Source organism: Dunckerocampus dactyliophorus, chromosome 5 (assembly GCF_027744805.1).
Source record: "Dunckerocampus dactyliophorus isolate RoL2022-P2 chromosome 5, RoL_Ddac_1.1, whole genome shotgun sequence".
Taxonomy (NCBI): Eukaryota; Metazoa; Chordata; class Actinopteri; order Syngnathiformes; family Syngnathidae; genus Dunckerocampus; species Dunckerocampus dactyliophorus.
The window spans coordinates 23,414,369-23,432,011 of record NC_072823.1 but is presented as its reverse complement, the minus strand read 5'-3'; the positions used below and the strand labels follow the sequence as shown (position 1 = coordinate 23,432,011).

Here is a 17,643-nt window from a genome sequence, read left to right as displayed (position 1 = left end):
GGAATCGCACCCAAGTCCTTCACGGTACGAAAGGATGAGTGGGAGCATGCCTTAAATTGGGACAGTCTTGGCGAGGCATTGACCTTCAAAGGAAGGCGCCTCACAGCAACTATGTTGTTCAAAATGGCGGCAAAAATGGATTCAAACAGCAGTCAACCGTTGGTGTCCTGCTGAGGTGACTCGATTGTTCAGTGGCACCTTGGCACAGCACTGCCTCCTCCTGAGATGAAAGGTGAGTTCACACAAACACAAGCAGAAGTTCCCTTCTCCCGCCTCAAGAGCTCCTGTGAAGCTTTGCACTTTTGTCACTCGACAAAACAAACCACTTTGCAAGCCGTCTGAATGTGAAATAGTTGTTTGCCAACAGAAGGTCCTAACTTCCTGCAGAAGGAGAAGAATCATGGCAGCAAAGAGCCGTAAGCTCTGTGCCCTCAGTGCTTCATGAGGATAAAGAGCTCCGACCTAATTAGCTGACTTTGTTAAGTAAAACTCCACATAGCCTCCCCCCTGTGTTTTCCCTCTACAACGTGATTACAGCTTTAATTAGCTGCTCGGAGACCGCCAACATCCATATTGTTACATTATATGGACAATAGTAACGGGAAGTGAAAAGTGAAGAAGACATCTTTGCAGCGAGAACAGCTTCTACTCTTCTGGGAAAACTTTCTATCAGATTTTGGAGTGTGTCCGTATGTCAATGATGTTCTTCTATAGCAGTGGTCTCAAACTGGCAGCCCGGACCATATTTTGTGGCTTCCTACTTACTACGACATCAAAGTTTAGTGTAATGGCAGCCTGTGCACCGGGGAAAAGTTAACTTTATATTACATACAATGGCAATCTTGAATCCTAAAGCAATAAACCAACACTACATTCGCAATGAGGGGGGTCACTAGACAGAAACTACTATCACGGTGCCAACATGTGACCAGGTAAGTTCACAGGCACAGGGCAACTACTACTACTATGGGGAATAATAAACACCAACTACGTTAACTCTAAACATGTAAGTGTAACGCGGTGGGAAGCGTGCTCCCAGCACACATTTTTGTAAATAATTGCTTAAAGTACAAGTTTAGAGTTAACATAGTTGTTGTTTATTATCCTCCACTAGTAGTAAAAGTTGACTCATTTGAGAACTAGTTTATATGGTATACACTGCACATGAATACACGCTGCACTCTGCATGGATGCGTGCAGCAGCAAGACGCCGCGGATGGCTCGAGTCAGCCTTATTCACAGCTACAATGAGTGAATAACACCGCTTATTAATTAACTTTGTGGACTCATTATATCTACCAAGCATAAGGCAGGCTCTTCTGGTGGAAGTGGGCTAACATCATAAAAGTGAAAGTGAAAATGGACAACATGAGAAGCTCCAAGCGAGGAGGCCACATGTTTGGTTTTAGCCTGTGACATCAGTCATTAATAATAAAGATCATATCCTTGACTATGTAAAATGATCTGCTCCTTAGAAAGTGACAGTGATAACTAAGCAACTTTGTGGAAGACCAGAGCCAACACCCGGTAAGCCTTACGTTCATTCAGCAAGAGATCCTGTACCCTCTACCGGTGCTCCTTCTGCAGCCTCGCCTGTCTCTTCTACTTAGAATTGGTATTTAAACTGTCCACCACTTCATTAGTGGTGTCATTACATCTCATGTCACAAGATCTTTCGAGATAAAAACTTGACTAGATTTCTCGTTCAGAAAAAAAAAATGTCTCATGGGCACTAGGCCTGGCATGATAATAACTTAATAAATGAATCACACAATAAATGAAAATGAACTCAATAATTTTGCCGGCCTTAATGCATTGCCATGTGCATGCGTGTCTGTTGTCCTCGTCTCCAAACAGGCGGGAAGAGAGTTTGCTCTTTGAAATGGTTTCACAACTTTAGTGCGTTTGTTCCGCGCTAAAGTTATATATAGAACAACGGCATGAATGGAGTGAGCCGTTTTTTTTCGTGCTGACTCTTTGTCTCGGTGGGTGGAGGTTGGGCCAGTAGCATACACAAAGCGTGCAGAAGAGTGTAACAAAATGAAATTAGTAGATTGGTAGATTGCAATATATTGTCATATATTTTTTCATTGTACCTTTTTTAAAAGAAATGTTGAAATCGAGTACTCCGCGTCCTTCCACATGAATGTTACATTAATTGGCGACCCTAAATTGCCCATAGGTATGAATGTGAGTGTGAATGGTTGTTTGTCTATATGCGCCCTGCGACCAGTCTAGGGTGTACCCTGCCTCTTGCCTAAAGTTAGCTGAGATAGGCTCCAGCAACTCCAGCATACTCCAGCATATAGAAAATGAATGAATGAATGTTGAAATCTTGTCTCGTTCTCGTAGACCCAATCTCATGTATTGTCTCGTCTCGTGAACTGAGAGTCTCGTGACACCCCTACTGTTCTTATTTAGACATCATGAGACCAAGACCTTCACCTAACAATTTGGCCACAGTACATCACTATTGCGAGGCTTCAAAGCGGATGTTCTCAGAGGGAAGTGGCCACTGAGCTTAGAGTTTTATCAGCAGGTTGTAACAGAGATACAGACAGACTGGAAGAGTCACTGAAAGGCATACAATTTTTCCGTTCAGCTTCTTGTTAGAGAACAGCAAAAAGTGCTGCAACATTGAACAGTTAAACATATGCATTCAAAAGTTTAGAGGAGGTCAAATTAAGTTCATCTGTAAAGGTTATAGTGCATTTTAGGTTCATCCTGACATTTCACCTGAAAACTTTTGGTGAGTAGTTTATATGGAAAATGTCGGAATGTGGGGGACACTGTGATATTCTTCACCTTTGATTTATAAAATATGCAAAAAAGCAATCCAATGTAGGGCAAGATATGCTCAGCAGTTAAATATATTGAAAGAAAAAAACCAGCCTACATCTCAGCTCTAATGCGTACTTCAGAGCCGCACAGCTCACTGTTGATACATATGTATACAGTTTATGGAGGCATAGACCGGGGTGCGGACAGCAACGAGTGGCCCGTGGCAGATTCTAGAAATAAATTAAGCATAGTCCGCATTAGAACATTATGAAGGATTACTTAGGCCACACAGACAACAAAAAAACATGGAAAATGTATGGAATTTCCCCCCCAAAATAGCATCAACACACCAAAATGACTTATTTCATTATTTCATGTGCCCTGTCATGGTGAAAATGCGTACTAGATTTTCTGTCAGTCAGACACCCTGTTGGGTGTTAATAAAATTCCCACTCTCATATTGTGTATTTCTGTAAGTGTAAATGTCTCAGCCTGTGATGACATTAAAAAAGCTACATAGGACCTCAATGAAAAGTTGATTTGCAGCCTTTCCTTTCATGTAGCCTGCCCACCCATCTGCTTGTTGCTCTCAGGCTAATCACGCTGCAGTGAGCTGATCAATCTGAATGCAAGCACACTCTTGGACTTAAACAAGCCTGCTGTCACCACTATAAGATTTTCTGCTTTTGACGGGCAAAGATTTTCTTTGACATGTGCGCCTTCATTCCACACACCTTCATGCCCACAGCCTCTGACAAGGATGGAAATTGGAGAGAAACATCCCACTCGGATGTCACAGACAATTGTATTTTTGTTCTATGCATCACGGTGTATGTAGGATGTCATGCAATTGTTTCTGCTTCCTTTCTGCTGTTCTACCAGTCACAATTTACAACCAATCAAAATATGTCTCCATATCTTCGCAAGATCTTTTTTAATTATCAGGGGTATACTAAGGTCAAATTATTACACGGTCTTTTTCATTCATACTCCATTTTTAAACATAAACCTTCCCCAGTTACCTTGTCCAGCTTCTCCCTGGAGATCCAGAGGCGTTCCCAGGCCAGCTGAGATACATAGACGGTACAAAGTCGGTCAGGGAGGTGCCCGGGAAGCATTCTGTCCAGGAGCCCAAGCACCCTCATCTAGCTCCTCTCAATGTGGAGGAGCAGCAAGTCTACTCCAAGATCTTCCCGGATCACCCTATATATAAAGGAGAACTCAGCCACCCTGTGGAGGAAACTAATTTCGTCCCCTTGTACCTGGGATCCTTTCAGTCACTATCCAAAGCTAGGAACATAGGACTGGTAAATTGGGAGCTTTGCCTTTCGCCTCAGCTCTCACGGCATCACAACAGACTGAAGCAAAATATGCATCACTGTAAACTCCGCACCATTCCACTTGTCAATCTCGCGTTCCATCCTTCTCTCACTTGTTAACAAGACCCCAAGGTACTTAAACTTCTCCACTTGGAGCAGGACCTCATTGCTGAACCGGAGATGGCACTCCACCCATTCCCAGTCAAGAACCAACTTGGAGGTGCTGATTCCCATTCCTGCCGCTTCACACTCATCTGCGAACGGAGACCTGAAGGTTGAAGCCAGCAGGACTACATCAACTGCAAAAAGCAGAGACCCAATCCTGCAGCCACCAAAACCGAAAAAAGTGTTCTGTTAGCCTATTTCGAGTTAAGTGAAGACAATGTAGAAAAATCCAGATTACAAGCATGAATTCAAGAGATGACTATTGAAGACTTCCAGATGTGTAAATTAAAATAAATTATTCACAGGAACGTCAAACATCACCTTGGGAAAAGAATCAAGAAGCAAACAAACGTTCCTGGAATTTTTCCTGGTTCCTGGTTGAAAAAAATTAGCATTCACACGGTGTCGGATTAGTACGTAGTTGCATCCAGACGGGAATGGGTCACTGGGTGAAAACAATGTAATACATAACACACGCACCTGTGGACCTGTAAACAGACACGCAGACAGAGCTACATGACACCAAAACAACAGAAGAAGAATTAACGAAGGCGCATGAAATCTGTCATCTTCAGGTTTCCAAGGCTCGTCTAGACTGATAACGAAGTGGAATTACTTCCGTGAGTCATTTTGGAGTATAAAACAACAAAATATCAGGAGAATGTGTATTGAGGTGAGTCATGCCGGTTGCAGTATTCAGATATTTTGTCAGCCTGTCAATTCTGGTCACATAACGGGGCGGTGACAACATAGTTTTCAGAAACTAGAGATTTTTTTGTCTACACGGCAACAACAAGCCGGCATTTTCAGATTTTCCAAAAAAATATATTGTTTCAGGGCACCCAGAATGCTGTTTGCGGGTGGATGAAAAGCTGAAACAATAAAATACTTTGCTGTTTTCACCTGAAAACCTTTCTGTGTGGAGAGCCCCTAAAGCTTTTCTATTTGTCATTCACAGTCACAGCATTCCATTAAGCACTTAAAGCAAACCGCTGTGCTTTTTCTTTAGCTTAGTCAAAGATGAAACACCATTCTGATGAATGCATGGAAATGAGAGCGTCCACGGTCCCTCCTCGCTTTCAACCTGGGCGACGTGCACATGCCGGAAAAGAAATGTAAACGAGGATGGAGGAGGTGTGACGGCAGCTTGTCAATGGATGAATATTTCACCTTGCTTCTCTTTCAACACCGCATACCGTGAACGTGCGCGCACACACACACACACACACGCACACACCAAGAACAAGCCTGCTGACATGTGGATGCATGCAGGGATGGATGGTTTTGCAGATTAATGGGTGGATAGTTGGAGGCATGCATGGGTTTAGTGGATGGATAAAAGATGAAATGACAACCTGATTGGATGGGTTGATAGACGTAGCAATGAAGGATGTAATGATTAATGAAATGGATGGACTAATAGAATGGGAACGAGATGGTGGTAGGATGGGTGGATAAGGAAATGTAGTGGAAGGATGGATGATGAATGGATGGATGGATGGATGGATGGATGGATGGATGGATGGATGGATGGATGGATGGATGGATGGGTGGATCAATGGAGTGGATAGTTGTAGAATGATGAATTGATGGATGGATTATACTGAAAAAAACTGCACTGGCTGGCTGGAAGAATGGTTTGATGGGCGAAAAGATGACTGGGTAAGTGGATGGATGGACGGATAGATCAGTGTAGTGGATGATTGTAGATCAGGGGTCTCAAACTTGCGGCGCGCGGGCCATTTGCGGCCCATCAAGTCACATTTTGCGGCCCACAACTTGTCTTCAAAGATGACTGTAATACGGCCTGCGACAATCCAATGTTACTCATAGGATGCACACGTAAGCCTACACTGAACTAAGAGTGAGTGAATCACTTAAAAGAATTCCACCCATTTTCTATACCGCTTGTCTTCATTAGGGTCACGGGTAAGCTGGAGCCTATCCCAGTTGAATGCCACAAAATATAAACTGTGAAATTATTTATTTATTTCTTTGATTCACCCTTATTACTGTATCAAGCTATTATTGTTATTGTGAGCCATGTATCGCGTGTCGTATCGTGAGGTGCCCCGAGATTCCCAGCCCTACTCCCAATACTTGATGCGGCCCAGCCTCACTCAGACTCTACCTCCAGCGGCCCCCAGGTAAATTGTGTTTGAGACCCCTGTTGTAGATGGATAGATTACACTGAAAAAAACTGAGTGGCTAAGTGTGTGGATGAAAGACAAAAGGACGAAAAGACAAAAAGAACAAATGGATGGATGGATGGATGAATGGATGGACGGACGGATGGATGGATTATTATACTTTAAAAAATTTGACTGGCTGGTTGGATGAATGGTTAGATGACTGAATAGATGAGTGGGCAAGTGTGTGGATTGATGGACAGAAGGACGAATGGATAAATGAACGGACGGATGGAACATACTGGAAAAAAATAAATGAAAAATACTATGCAAGTGTGTGGATGGATGGGTGGGTGGGTGGGTGGATGGATGGATGGATGTATCAGTGGAGTGCATGGTTGTATATTGATGGATGGATGAATAGATTACATAGACAAAACTGGACTGGCTGGCTGGATGAATGTTTGATGAGCAAATGATTGAGTGGGTAAATGTGTGGATGGACAGACAGAAAGACGGATGGATGGATGAACAGATGGATGGATGGATGGATGGATTATACTGGAAAAAACTGGACTCGCTGGCTGGATGAATGGTTTGATGAACGAATAGATGAGTGTGTAAGTATGCGGCTTGATGGACTGATGTATGGCTGTATAACTGAAGACAAAGTTGTACAAATTGGATGATAGCTGAATGGACAGATGATGGATGGAAGTGAAAGATTAAGCTAAGGATGTATGGATGGATGATTTGGTCACCATGGCGCCTGCCAACATGACACATTTTCAGCATCTCCAGTAAACGAGTGATTTAGCTTTGTTGTCACATGACTTGTATTCTTGGAGTGCCTGAGTGTTGAATATGACACTTATTATACTGCTCAATAACAGCAACAAACATCACAGAGCCAATCTTCTGCTGCTCATAAGCGTATCATTATTTTGAAAAACTACCTCCAGAGTCATTTGTCTTCTCTTTTGGACCGCGTAGCCACACGACGAGAGCTAATGTCGAGCTTCACGGGCTCCGATTTTCCACTCGGAGAACTTTATTAACTTAATGCCCGGGAAAACATAATGGGATTATTTTTCAAAGCCTCCACAGATAAATAATAAAAACACTGACGCACGGTTCGCACGACTTCATTTGGGTGCCCCAATGGTAAGTGCGGCGGCGCGTTATGATTTAAAGATTGCAAGACGGCCGCAGGGCACTGATCGATACATGGGGGCGGCGAGGGCAGCTAAATGTGAACGTGGGCACTTACTTACTTCCACTGTGGGCCATCACTGAGCTCACACATCAAAGTGGCAGAGGTCCTTTAGGCTAAAAAGGAAGAAGAAACAAGAGGACCATTAAATGGCTTCCTCACACACACATTAAACTCAACTTGAACGCCTGGGAAGAAGAAGACTTTAGGACTCCTCTAGAGAAAGATGGAGGAAAGAGAGAGAGTGATATTGATTTTCCTTCCTGTGAAGTGCCGCTTCATCATTTTGCAAGATGTCTATTGACCGCTCGCCTTTAGTTTGTTTTTAATTTTGGGGGCTCAAAAAGCCACCCTCCTCTAAGACACTTGCACCTTTCACAAGATGAATGGACGGACCCCCTACCATCCTCATTTATTTCTGGGAGGTGATCATTGCTTGTTTTTGTGGGCCCAGAAGGTTCTGACAGGGGCGCCAAAGACTACTGACTACAGGGATGTAACAGTACTTGTATTTTTAATCAGATTTTTTGGTACGGAACATTCGGTATGGGACAGAGGCGTACCGCTTTCTCACACGGTACACATTGAGTGAGGGACAGGAAGTGTGGAACCTCAGTTAGCTGAATTAACATAGTTTTCAGTTTAAAAAATGTTCGCAAAACTTTTGCCTCAGTTCGCGTACACTTCCCAGTTAGCGTACAAGCGTGTCTTGTCGTGTACACCGCGTGAGTCCAACTGTGTTTGTAACGTATTTGATGTTTCATTTTAAAAACCATTGAAGCTATTTAAACAAAAGCTAAGCAGTTTATGCTTTGCATTTTGTTCCCTTACTGTACCCAAAATAAACCCAACCGTGTTCTTAAAACCCAGGTACGTACCTAACTCTCTGAAAGTGTCAATCAAAAGAAAGCATTTTTATACGTATTAAGTATTGGCTCTCATTAGACTAGTTTAGAAGATGGCGTTTGATGCAGTCACCATCATAACAAGCCGTGGCGGCGTAGAGAAACTTCCAGCACAGCAGAGTGAACAAATATACAACATGCAGGAAGTGTGACGGCGGGCGCAGGAGATGAGGAACACTGACAGTTGCCCTGTAATGAGTCTGCGTCCAGTGACACGACAGCGAGCTGACAGCGCTGGGACGAGGTCAGTCATGTGAGCTCGGCTCCGCCTTCTACTCCACCTCCAGATGCTGCGACAGCATGTCAAGCATGCCGGGATGCATTACTCCTATCCCCGCTTCTTAAAATGACATTTATGGTAAATGGCCGTGCTTGTTAGCTGTATGTGGATAACACAACTTATGGTGTATTTACAGTGGAGAAAATTTTGCAACTGATTTTGTAAATTGACAGCCAAAGATATGAGCAATGCAGAACTTTTATGGAAAGTTTATTGTAATGGAAATAGACAATATATAAAAAGATTGTTACTTATTTTGTATTTTATTGAGAGAAATAAGTATGTGATCTGCTACCAGCAAGATTTCTAACCTTACAGTAGGGTTATACAGTATGTCCACGAACTTGAACAAATTAGTCCTGCCCCTGTATGAAAGTACTTTTAATATCAACTCATGTGGATAGAAGACACCCGTCACAGAAACGGTCTCTTCCATTCAAACCTCACCACCACCATGGACAAGACCAAAGAGCTGCCAAAGGATGTCTGGGACAAGATTGTTGACCTGTACAAGAATGGAATGGAGTACAAGACCATCAGCAAGAAGTTTGGTGAGAAAGACACCAGTATTGGTGCAATAATTCATCAATGGAAGCAAATACAAGGTAACAGTAGCCTTCACTCTGGAGCTCCATACAAGATTTCACCTGATGGGGTAAGAATGATTGAGAGAAAGGTAAGGGACAAGCCCAGAATCACACAGGAAGTGCTGTTAATGATGTTAAGGGAGTTTGGCGCATATAGACAACAATAAAAGTATTAGTGGCACACTTTGCCGTCATGGAATGAGCTCCTATAGTGGCCACAAGGTCCCCTTGCTCAAGAAGACACACGTACAGACCCCGTCTGAACGTTTGACAATCAACACCTGAATGACTCACACAAGGCTTGGGAGAAAGTGATGTCGTTGCATGTGACCACAATTGAGCTCTTTGGTATTTGGAGGCAGAGAAATAGTGACTATGTGCCCAACAACATCATCCCTACTGTCAAACATGGAGGTGTAAACATTCTGCTTTGGGGATGTTTCTCTGAACAAAATTCCTGATGAGATGTATGCAACCCCGGTGACCAACTACAAAAAACGTCTGACCTCTATGTTTGCCAGAAAGGCAAGTACCACCAGCAAGTACTAAGTCACACTTTGCTTTGGGATCAAATCCTTATTTTCCCCACTGTATCTGAAACGACCAGGATAACTACTATTAGTACTACTACGACCTCTACTACTGATCTTTGACTTACTGTACCATCACTGATAGCCTTGTGATCAAGTATACACAAAATAAATCTTCTCGTCCAGTTTTTGTTCAGATTTTGAATTCTTTGGACATTAAATGTTAGGCCCAATTGTTTGACCACCAAGCCTTTGAGTTTTGAGTGTCCAATATATCTGTTAAATATATTTCCAATTCCGAACCGATACTGATACTGATATGTGTAACACCACATATCTCCTGTCGTGGAAGGACAGGACTGGACTTATTACCTTATATATACATTTATACATATACATTTATATATATACTGTACATATGTATAAACTGTACATATATATATACACTTTAAAATACATGAATTTGCCTATTATTATTTTTGATTGATAACTTTCATGTTCGTATTTTATATTATTTTATTGCTGATCAAATACATTATGTTTGCTGCCCAACTGTTTCCCAAGTATATTAGTGCATGTGTGAATGTATGAACAAGAGGCATGCATTGCGACATCCAATATGGCAGCGACGTTGACATACGGCTCAGCTGTACTGCTTTTGTAAATGGCTGCTAAGTTACATGTTTAGAGCTCACATCGTTGTTGGTTCTGTGTAGTATTGTGCTTTGGTTCTGTTGTTGTTTATTGGTAGTGTCTTGTATGTTGTTATCTACCTATTGCGTTGCTGTGTGATGTTTTAGCTCTTTCTATTAAGAAACCGTGAGTAAGTGGTGTGGAGTGGTAACCACCCCGTGATTTCTACTGAGTTCATGCATTCATTGTGAGCTCTGTTGTTGCTCTGCAACCAGGAGGTTGGTTATTGTTTACATATTATCCGATACCAGTGAAAAATCTGTTCTTTTGAAATGGTGCGCAAACCACTACTTTAAAAATGAAAATTATGGAAATTTTGTCCAAAAACAACGCCTTTTGATTTTTACGGAATTTGTGACATGCAAGTTGAACTGTATAGTCATTTAAATACTTCAGTAATATAAATAAAATGATGTCTAAGTAATAAATTCACCAGTATGAAATAAAATCCACAGTAAAATGTCATAATTATGACAGCAAAACCAGCAGCATCACAGAACATAGGAAATGTGCAAAATTCCCACGATTTTGCAGTACTTTAAGTGCATAATTCAAGCATAAATTTATAACGGATGCACAATGCCACTTCACTGTGTTGCCGTATTAAGGTCGGCAATAAAGTTTAAAAAGAGCGTCAGACTCTGTCTCCACTACTTTAGAATATGTTACATCACGATATGACCTTCAAGCACTTACAGGTGGCTGAGTCTGGATTAATTTAGCACCCAAATGAGGCACTGACAGCCATTTAGTTTTTCAGTCTGGCTACTAGCGTTTACGGCAGCATCAGTGTCATAACAATACAGAGTTTCGGTATACATCCCTATTTATCACAGCCACATTAATCTGCTTATTATCTGCAACTGTCTTTGATGGTTCAAACAACACCATCACCTGGAGGCCACACAATGGCAAAGAAGTAGCACTGTTTTGGTGTGGCAACAACAACAGCCCTCGGCGTGTCTTTCATTATGTACCAGCGACACACGACACAATGGTGTGATGATGAAGGAGCTCAAAGGGTGCGTTTAAAACGTAAGAGGACGCACTTTTGTCAGTGTCAAGTCGCAACAGGAGTTCAATTTGCTCATCCTCACCAAGAATACTGCAAAAATAAACAACTGCTCCCGGCACCGCTTTTTTCCGTCTTATGCATATTTAGTTGGAGGAGCGGCATGTGGGCGTGCAACAGCCTGCCTGAGTGTGAAATGGAGAGAGAGAGAGGGTGAGTGGATGTGTTGGGGGGATAGGATGGTTGGGTGGGTGTGAGCATGCTGGCTATCCTTTGTCAACTGTTCAGTGCCATTTAATGGCCTGTAAAGGCCTTTTCCTGCAGAAAGAACAGGCAATTAGCATAGTGAGTGGATTACAAGATTGCTCTGACTCCAGGATTAATGTGTGCACTTAATCCTCTCTTTGCTGATACTATTTACTACTGGAGGAGAACAAATTTCACATGTGGAGGGCTTCTTTTGCTTCCCTTACCCCACTGTGCACGCAAAGACTAGTCAAGTGAGCATTTAGAGCACAGGACGATTGTTCTGCATATTTCCCAACTCCAAACTGGACAAGCGGTCCTAATGTTGCGAAGTTTCATGGTTATGACGCAAAAATTACAAATACCGAACAAAAAGAAAAAACAACTCGTGTGTGTGCTGTGGAAGAATACGTAGGCATGTGGTCTTAGACTGAGGAAGGACACAACTTCTTTCCTGTTCTTTTCAGTTACCATTTTTTCCTTTCTTATGTCTACCAAGCATAAGAAGGACTCTTCTGATTTCAGTGCATCAAAAAAAATGAAAATGAAAGTGAAAACTGAAGTGAAATCAGATTTTATAAAATGCTCAGAAAGTGGAAAAACGCAAATCAACATTGGCCGCATAGTTGGCCTAAGCCGTTGGACTTGGCGGCCATCGTCACAGATAAAGATGGTATCTTTGAACATGTGAAAGGATCTGCTCCGATGAAATGGACAGTAATAAATAAGCAGCGCGGTGGTATCATTGAGACGTCCTCCTCCCAATAAGCAGGTCTCTCTCTCCCTTGCAACGCCCCTTCCAATGTGCAAGACAACCAAAGACAAGAGACATAGACAACCATGTGCTCGATCATTGAGAAAAGTCAGGCTTGTGTTGACCTTTCAAAGCCACAATGTGCGCCTTTGTGTCATTTGACCACTTGATGGGATTGTTGGCTCACCTTCCCCCCTTTCTCCCTCTGCAACCACATGGCTGTTTGTGCTGTCATGATTTGATGACAATGTTTTTTCCACCAAAAAGAAGGCGGTGTCATGTTTCATTGCCTGTTTATTTTTGCTTTGAAAACGGCTGCTTTCCTGTACCAAAATAATAAGATGACTACACAATGACAAACTCATGGTGAACATTACTGATCATAAATCCGGTTTTACTTGATCAATTTTCATCATTTAAAAACTCGAAGGCAGCCTATGGCTGCGTAATCATGCTTTGCCACCTATCATGCTGTGCCTGCATTTTGCACATCTGCAAAGTCAAAGACTCCAAAAGAATAACAACGTGACCCCCTTCCACACCTGGCCTAAACCCTATTGAGAATTTGTGGGCCATCATTAAAAGGGGAGCTCCAGAGTGAAGTAAAGTAAAACAGTGCCCCACTCACAACAGTGTCTGGTTGGTTTCTTTGGGAGTACTTTAAACTTTTAGACGTGCTCCCATAATAGAATTTCTACATATCAGCCTGTGCATCAGCTACAATCTTCTTTGTTGGAGGTCTAAGAGTGTCTTCTGAGGCGCAGCAGACTTAGCTTAGCCTTGATGGCCCTGCTCTGTATTCCGTCAAACATCCTGGCGCCGGCACTCTGCTTTGCCACCAACTTGGCCTCTGTCTTGTATCTGCGCCATCGTTCCTGAGCAACCGCACGATATAATCTTTAATCCGCCGACCGCCACTTCCCTCCAGAGTCTTCTCAACTGCAGCCTCGGGCTGCGAGTGGTCAGATGATTGCCACAGTGCCAAGAGTCTCCAAACAAAAACAAATGAATAAAAAACACACATAGCCGGGGTGGGAGAAAATATAGATGCAACAAACTATAGAACCACTATGTTTTGGGATACAATAACTATACACTAGCATCAAATCAATATCTTGAGAAAATGAAAAGGGATTGTTTCATGGCTGCCGTGGGTGGGGCTGATCACTCATTGCAGATGAAAAATAAGAATACAACAAATTAAAAATTAATGTGTAAAAAAAACATCATGTTTTGTATTTAGATGACTTTGTGATCCCAATAGTACAAACTGCAGCTGATTAATCCCATGCAGTGCTATAGCTGACATGTTGTTCTTCTTCAGACAGCAAAATAGTCGAGATTGAATCAACTGTGCCTCTGCTGGTTGCAGCCACGTAGTGCACATTTGAATCGAATGTTTTGCCCATCGTGTTTGCGTTGCGAGCTTTCCCTGTGTAGCTAAAATAACATCATATGATTCCCAGTACTACTATTGTGTTGTTTAACTGTGAGGTCTACCAACATTCCGATGAACATGAACAACATGATCCGCCTCCTCATTGTGCACACCGACATAAGCCCTTCAACAGTGTGATCGCGGCACAAAATAAAAGCGCTGACTGTCAGCCAGCAGATGCCTGAAGCCCACCTTGAGAGTGCAGTGGGAAGGCTGCAAAAACTGCAGGAGCCGTGTGGCCTTGAGCAGCCTGTACTGCTCATTTTCACCGCGGAGAAGGTAAGAAAACAACAAGGCATCAAGTGGAGAATGCCTTCTTCCTTACAGATCAATAGTGTCACATTGCCTGCTAAACAATCACGCTCAATTAACTATGTACTTTTGTTTTCTCAAGCCAACATGGTCATTTATGACCTTTTTAGGTCATCGCCTCTCCCTATAGGTCCAATGTTTGGCTCTATCTAAAAAGGACACTGTATGTACACTTCACTAAGTACAGTAATCCCTCGCCACTTCGCTGTTGGAATGTCACAGCTGCACTCTATCACGGTTTTTCAAAAATATATTAATTAATACATCATGCTGTTTTATGGTTGAATATGGTCTAATATTAGTATTATAAGAATGAAAATATTATAATAATATCATATATTAAAAGAAAGTATATTTGAGCAAATTTTATGTATTTATTGTCTAAACTATGCATTTCCAAGCATAAAAATGGCTACATGAACGACAATACAAATATAAGGCATGCAGAAGATGCAGTCAAAGATGATGTGAATAATATACAGTATAGTGCTCTACACTGGTCACTAGGTGTCAGTAATGTTGCTATAATGTTCGGTGAGATAGACAAGCACCAGACTTGATCTCCGGAACAACAGGCTTTTATTGCAGGTTTGAATTATCGCACAACAGGCACAATAATCCTGAACATGGACTACTGTTGTGGTCATAACACACGGCAAGCTAGAACTCAATCCTGAACCCCCAACGTCACATCCTTTCCTCCCCCCACTCATCTCCCCTATCACCGGAACACATTTACAGTAACACTCAGCTTATTACACAACCTTATTATACAATGGAAAAGGTGATTATGAGGGTGTTATTTCATGTCAGGAGGGCTCTAATAATGTTTAAAAACATATTTAGAAGGTCATATACAAGTTTTCTATGCTCTAACTCAGAAAATATTCAATTTATAAATAAGGAATTCTACTATGCAGAAATTCACTTATCACGGTCAGGTGTGGAACCAATTAAGCGAGATCTACAAAGGATTGCTGTATACTGTATACTTGCCCAACAGTAAGTGCGCAAATTTTGACAGTGTAGTGCTGTCCCAAATCCATGATGTTCTTTGCACACTTACAATCACAATATTTAATTGCATCTTCTTCTCCTCCTCTCCTTTTTAATGATGAATTGCAACCACTTGAGGTAATCCCTCCCCTACGTAGTCCCACCCCCGTTACGCAGACAAGATGGCGACTATTGAGAGTGGTAAATTTCCAGCACTGTGTACTCACCATTTTTTTAACATTTAACATTGCCGTAATTCTGAGTGTGAACCGACAAAAGACTAAGTTTAAGAACAAAAATGTACTGTATCATATGCAACAACATCAGACGGTACAGTCGGTGTCTTTTCATGCTGGCGTCAGCCATTTTGTTATTACAATGGAGTGAGATATGTTTGAACACATCTCACAACTCTTGACCAGGGGGGTTCACGGCGAAAGTGGCTCAAGCAAACCAGGCTTTGTGCTCAAGACGCAACTCGACAAAACCTAACATCCGAAATCAGACTTAATTGGTCCCGCGACGGTAGTTATCAACTTACTTTGTCAAGTACGGTTTTCGGCTTTGTGCTAAGTGTGCGTTCACATGAAAGGGGGCATTTGACGTCATATTATTCTACTTCCGCTGAAAAGTGAAACCATACCAGCCAGTGTGTTTTACAAAAAAATAGTATGTATTTAGGAGTTTTGCCTAAGTTACCATGGTGATATAGCTGTTTTAAAACTACCTTCGCTGAACACGCAAGTCCGGCTTTCAACTCAACACAGCTCACTAACCCACTAAACTCGCTTCGCAGAATACCCCCCAACACAACAGCAAGACAACAAAAAGACAAACAAATGTGGGCCTGCTCCTCCCTGACAGGAGCACCACACTCAGCTGTGCTTTATTACGGCTAATGTGCCATCTGCTTCCCAGGGTGACTCCTCATTAAAGATGGAGGAGATAAATAACATATCACATTGGCAACACCTGCCATATAGACATGACCCATGCTGCCACTGTAGGAAACATGATGGTATCTTATATTTGTAGATTTTGTATAGCGCCTCTCATTGTTTTCAGTCAACTTTTCCTCCTTTATTTATTAATTTTGACATGACATACACTGTTACAGGTCAGGTATCAAAGGTTCCACTTCATAACCAGCAAATACTCTGTATTCTGTAAAACTCTGTGTAGTTTATATACTGTAGTCTAGTGTCATTGTTGTTTGATTTCACATTGTCACAACACACTAACATCGGAATACATAGATTTGCTTGAGTAAGAATGCTGACTTAATGTCAGCAATGTCATTTTTTCCAGTTTTGTGGACTGCAGCATACAATAACATACAGCAGCAATAAAAGAATAACATAAAATAGTATCAACTCATTTAACAAAAGCCACTGAGGTCAAAAGGTTTGGCTGCTGCGATCGAAGTCATCCATCAAAGCTGGCAAGTGTTCAATTTCCACTTTTGCTGCCACTGTCAGTGAATACAGCAAAGACTACATGTTTGTTAAGTATTGTAACCTTGACGACAGATTCCTAGGTATACGCTAATGCTAATCTGAGTGTTGCTTGTCTATCTTTTATCCACAGACAGCTCTCTGGTTTTATGTTGTTTTCACCTCTAAATACAGTCTGCACAGACAAAACCTATCCAATCTAATCTGAAATAATATACTGTAGGACATGGCGAAGTATTTCCACGTATCGGCGCCGCTGGATGCCTCGACGACGGCAAGTACGGGAGCCCATAGGCCTACAGTATATACACAGCAGGATTTTTTTTGTTATCGGTTTTCATTATAGGGAAAAACCCGATACCGATGTCAACCAATATTAAATTTTTATGCCAACATCGCGCCGATATTATCGGACATCCTTAGTATACATATACAGTACGTATATACAGTATATATACTGTATGTGTGTGTGTGTGAGAGTGTGTGAATTTTCAAAAACTACTTGTGTGTGGACAAGTAAAACAGCACTTTTTGGTTTGTGTCATAAGAAATGTGGGACATTGTCTCATGTTTTTAAACCTTCTCTAACAAGAAAACATGAAGTTATTGACTAATGGGTGTTGGTTTCATTTTGTGCTGCGGTAGATGCGTGCGCGTGTGCGCCTTATAACACAAACATAGGTGAATAAAACAAACATTCACAATGTTTCCAGGGCTGATTATGCACTGATTATAAAAAAAATTGTACATGTAATATGTCGCTATGTAGAAGAACAGATGCATGATAATGCGCGACCAAGTCAGCTGCGGTTGCCTTTTCAGGCTTCTG

General features: G+C 41.9%; 1 protein-coding gene across 10 annotated transcripts in view; it reads right to left on the bottom strand.

Annotated features, from left to right (window-relative positions):
• mgat4c (mgat4 family member C) overlaps positions 1-17,643 on the bottom strand; it is a 150,107-nt gene that overhangs the window by 96,918 nt on the left and 35,546 nt on the right. For 4 of the 10 annotated variants that reach the window (XM_054775629.1, XM_054775628.1, XM_054775632.1 and 1 more), the window contains exon 3: positions 7,669-7,723. The exons of 4 other annotated variants lie outside the window; for them this stretch is intronic. In XM_054775629.1, coding sequence (XP_054631604.1) covers positions 7,669-7,684 — 16 coding nt within the window. In that variant the 5' untranslated portion in view covers positions 7,685-7,723. Of the gene's footprint in view, positions 1-7,664; positions 7,724-17,643 lie in introns of all 10 variants that reach the window. 2 more of the 10 variants (XM_054775634.1, XM_054775635.1) reach the window with 1 other exon arrangement.